Here is a 2,948-nt window from a genome sequence, read left to right as displayed (position 1 = left end):
GGATGGGTGTTTCAGCACGACAACGACCCTAAGCACACCGCCAAAGCAACAAAAGAGTGGCTGAAGAAGAAGCACATCAAGGTTCTGGAGTGGCCTAGCCAGTCTCCAGACCTGAATCCAATTGAAAATCTTTGGAGGGAGCTTAAAATTCGAGTTGCCAGGCGACAACCTCGGAACCTGAATGATTTGGAGGCTGTCTGCAGGGAGGAGTGGGCCAACATCCCTGCCGAAATGTGCACAAACCTTGTCACCAACTATAAAAACCGTTTGACATCTGTGCTGGCCAATAATGGCTTTTCTACAAAATATTAACATGCTGTTTGTCCAGGGGGTCAAATCTTCATCAGATGGTTATCAATTTTAATAAATTCATATGATGTGATTTTCTGGAATTTTCTTTGGGATTCTGTCTTTCACTGTTAGAATGTACATATGATTAAAATTATAGATCGTTGCATTCTTTGTAAGTGGGCAAACCTGCAAAATCAGCAAGGGGTCAAATACTTATTTCCCCCACTGTAGGGTTAGGGTTAGTTTTCTGTGCATTGATATTGCTTGTTTTACTTAAGTAAAGGATCTGAATAAATCTACCACTGTTTGTAAAAAAAAAAAAAAAGTTTAATATTACTAAATATTATTAAATATTTATATGTTAATGTTTCATTTAAACATCTTAACGTGAATTGTTTTAATTTATATAAATATACTATAATATGAAAATAAATGCACATGGTTTCAACAACATTTTAGCTTCTTTTTGTCCCTGTTGAGCACCCCCTGTCCCTATATTTACAGTATCCTTCAACACTACATCCTCTAAAACTCAAAATCATTTTTAAAGCCATATTTTTCTCCCTCAACTACTTGTCACCAGCAGGAGAGAGACACAGACATTGATTATCAGCAGTAGGCAAAAGAAATGTCTTATGAGTTACAGAATATTTTCCTGGGCATTTGTCTGTATTGAGTGAGTCAAATGCGTTGTAAAGACCTCTTAGTTTGGTGTGCTATTCATTTATTTATATTTAACTATGTGTGTGTGTGTGTTTGTGTACCATACCATCAGTGATAAGTGCCCTGCTAGTCAGCACTCTTCCCAGCATGAACTTGGCCACAGCCAGCACAGCACACGTGAGCCCACTCACTATAGACACACTGAAGAGAAAGTCATCCTACAGACAGACAGGGAGGAGAAGATAGAAAAGCAGATTATTTGTTAATAGGTTGTGGTAAACTTTGTGTGCTGGCTGATGAAGGGGGAAAGGCTAAAGATAAAGCAAGCAAACAAACTGAGAGGAAGCTCAGGCTGTACAGACACTGCGTGGATCGCCAACGTGATCAGTCAGACGGAATGACCCACAAAGCTTTTGTCAGCTCAACCATTAATAATATACTGTATATACAGACTTGGTGCATTAATCCGAAGGTCATACAGATGACATCTCTTAAGTGATGTGAGTCTCTGGTGTTTTCAACTTAAGTCTCCAACTGACTCAGCAAAAACCAACGCTAGACCCCAGAGGGCCTCCCCCTCCAATGTAATTGGCCCAACAGAAGGGGAGAGAGACACAGACAACAATGAGAGGAAAAATAAAAGATAAACTGGGACAGTAGGAGACTGTGAAAATGGACCTCACCTTTCTTCACTAGACTTTTGGTCAGGGCTATTTATAACACATTTGGATCAAATATAGCAATGTGCATAGTTTGTGTCACACAAACAGACAGGCCTGTTTCAGAGCAGACTGACTCTGAGAAGGGAAAGCACAGGTGTTACTAAAAAAATTAACGATGGCTTTGTCCTAGTAAGCCATGGCACTGTGAAGGTGAGCCAGCATGCACAATAGCAAGACCCCATATCTAATGCAGCTAAATGGAAATCAGCCATAATTTATTAAAACATTTTTTTTTTGTTACAGCGGTGCTATTCCTACTGTGACAAATCAAAATGTCTTCCATCAAAAAGGAGTCAAAGAAGTTTGGCAATGTCTGTAGGATTTACATGCACATGAATCAAGTTTCAAGTTAAGTGTTTTCCTACTTTATTTGAACTTCTCTTTTAATGTCCTCTTTGCAAAAAAATTATAATATGAGTGTTAACATTAGCCTAACTTGCCAGTATTCTTCTTTGCCTCTCCTACATGTCACGTTGCTGCCATCTCTTAGTCTGAATATTGAAGTTGTTGACATGAATTACTGACCAGTAATTATATAATGTATTTAGTAAAGGCACTACACACTCACCCACTCACTTCACTTAACTTCCCTGATTAGACTCTTTGGAGAGACTGTGCTTGATTTTTGTTGCAACTGTTTGGGTGGGAGAGTTTACACCATAACATTCTTATTGGTTCATGAAGCTTGGGTAGCATAGATCCAGCGAGTGAGTGTGGGTGCACATGGTCTTAAGAGTATTTATAATAATAATAATAATAATCCTTATTTGTAGAGCACTTTTCAAAAACAAGTTACAAAGTGCTTTAACAAGTGTAAAGAATAATACAAAAAAGATAAGAGCATGAAAATTTAATATAAAATTAGTAAAATACAATAAAATAAAAGGGATAAAATAAGATAAGTCAAATAAGATCGGAAAAGCTCTCCTATAAAAGTATGTTTTAAGAAGGGACTTAAAAGAGTTCACCGACTCAGCCGACCTGATTTCCTCGGGCAGGCTGTTCCAGAGCCTCGGGGCCCTGACAGCAAACGCTCTGTCCCCTTTAGTTTTCAGTCGAGACTCTGGAACAGACAACAGACCTCTGCCCGAGGATCTCAAGGTACGTGCTGGTGCGTATGGGACTAAAAGGTCAGAAATATAACAAGGCGAGAGGCCATGAAGAGCTTTAAAAGTGATCAATAGAATTTTAAAGTAAATTCTAAAACATACTGGGAGCCAGTGTAATGAAGCTAAAATAGGAGTAATGTGGTCATATTTCTTTGTTCTGGTT

General features: G+C 38.5%; 1 protein-coding gene across 3 annotated transcripts in view; it reads right to left on the bottom strand.

The window, feature by feature from the left end:
- Positions 1-2,948, bottom strand: part of LOC123973725 (transmembrane protein 163-like) — a 66,918-nt gene that overhangs the window by 3,913 nt on the left and 60,057 nt on the right. For all 3 annotated transcript variants that reach the window (XM_046053973.1, XM_046053974.1, XM_046053975.1), the window contains exon 6: positions 1,061-1,172. In XM_046053973.1, the coding sequence (XP_045909929.1) occupies positions 1,061-1,172 (112 nt within the window). The remainder of the gene's footprint in view (positions 1-1,060; positions 1,173-2,948) is intronic.

This window comes from Micropterus dolomieu, linkage group LG07, assembly GCF_021292245.1.
Source record: "Micropterus dolomieu isolate WLL.071019.BEF.003 ecotype Adirondacks linkage group LG07, ASM2129224v1, whole genome shotgun sequence".
NCBI lineage: Eukaryota > Metazoa > Chordata > Actinopteri > Centrarchiformes > Centrarchidae > Micropterus > Micropterus dolomieu.
This window is presented reverse-complemented; position numbering and strand designations above follow the sequence as displayed.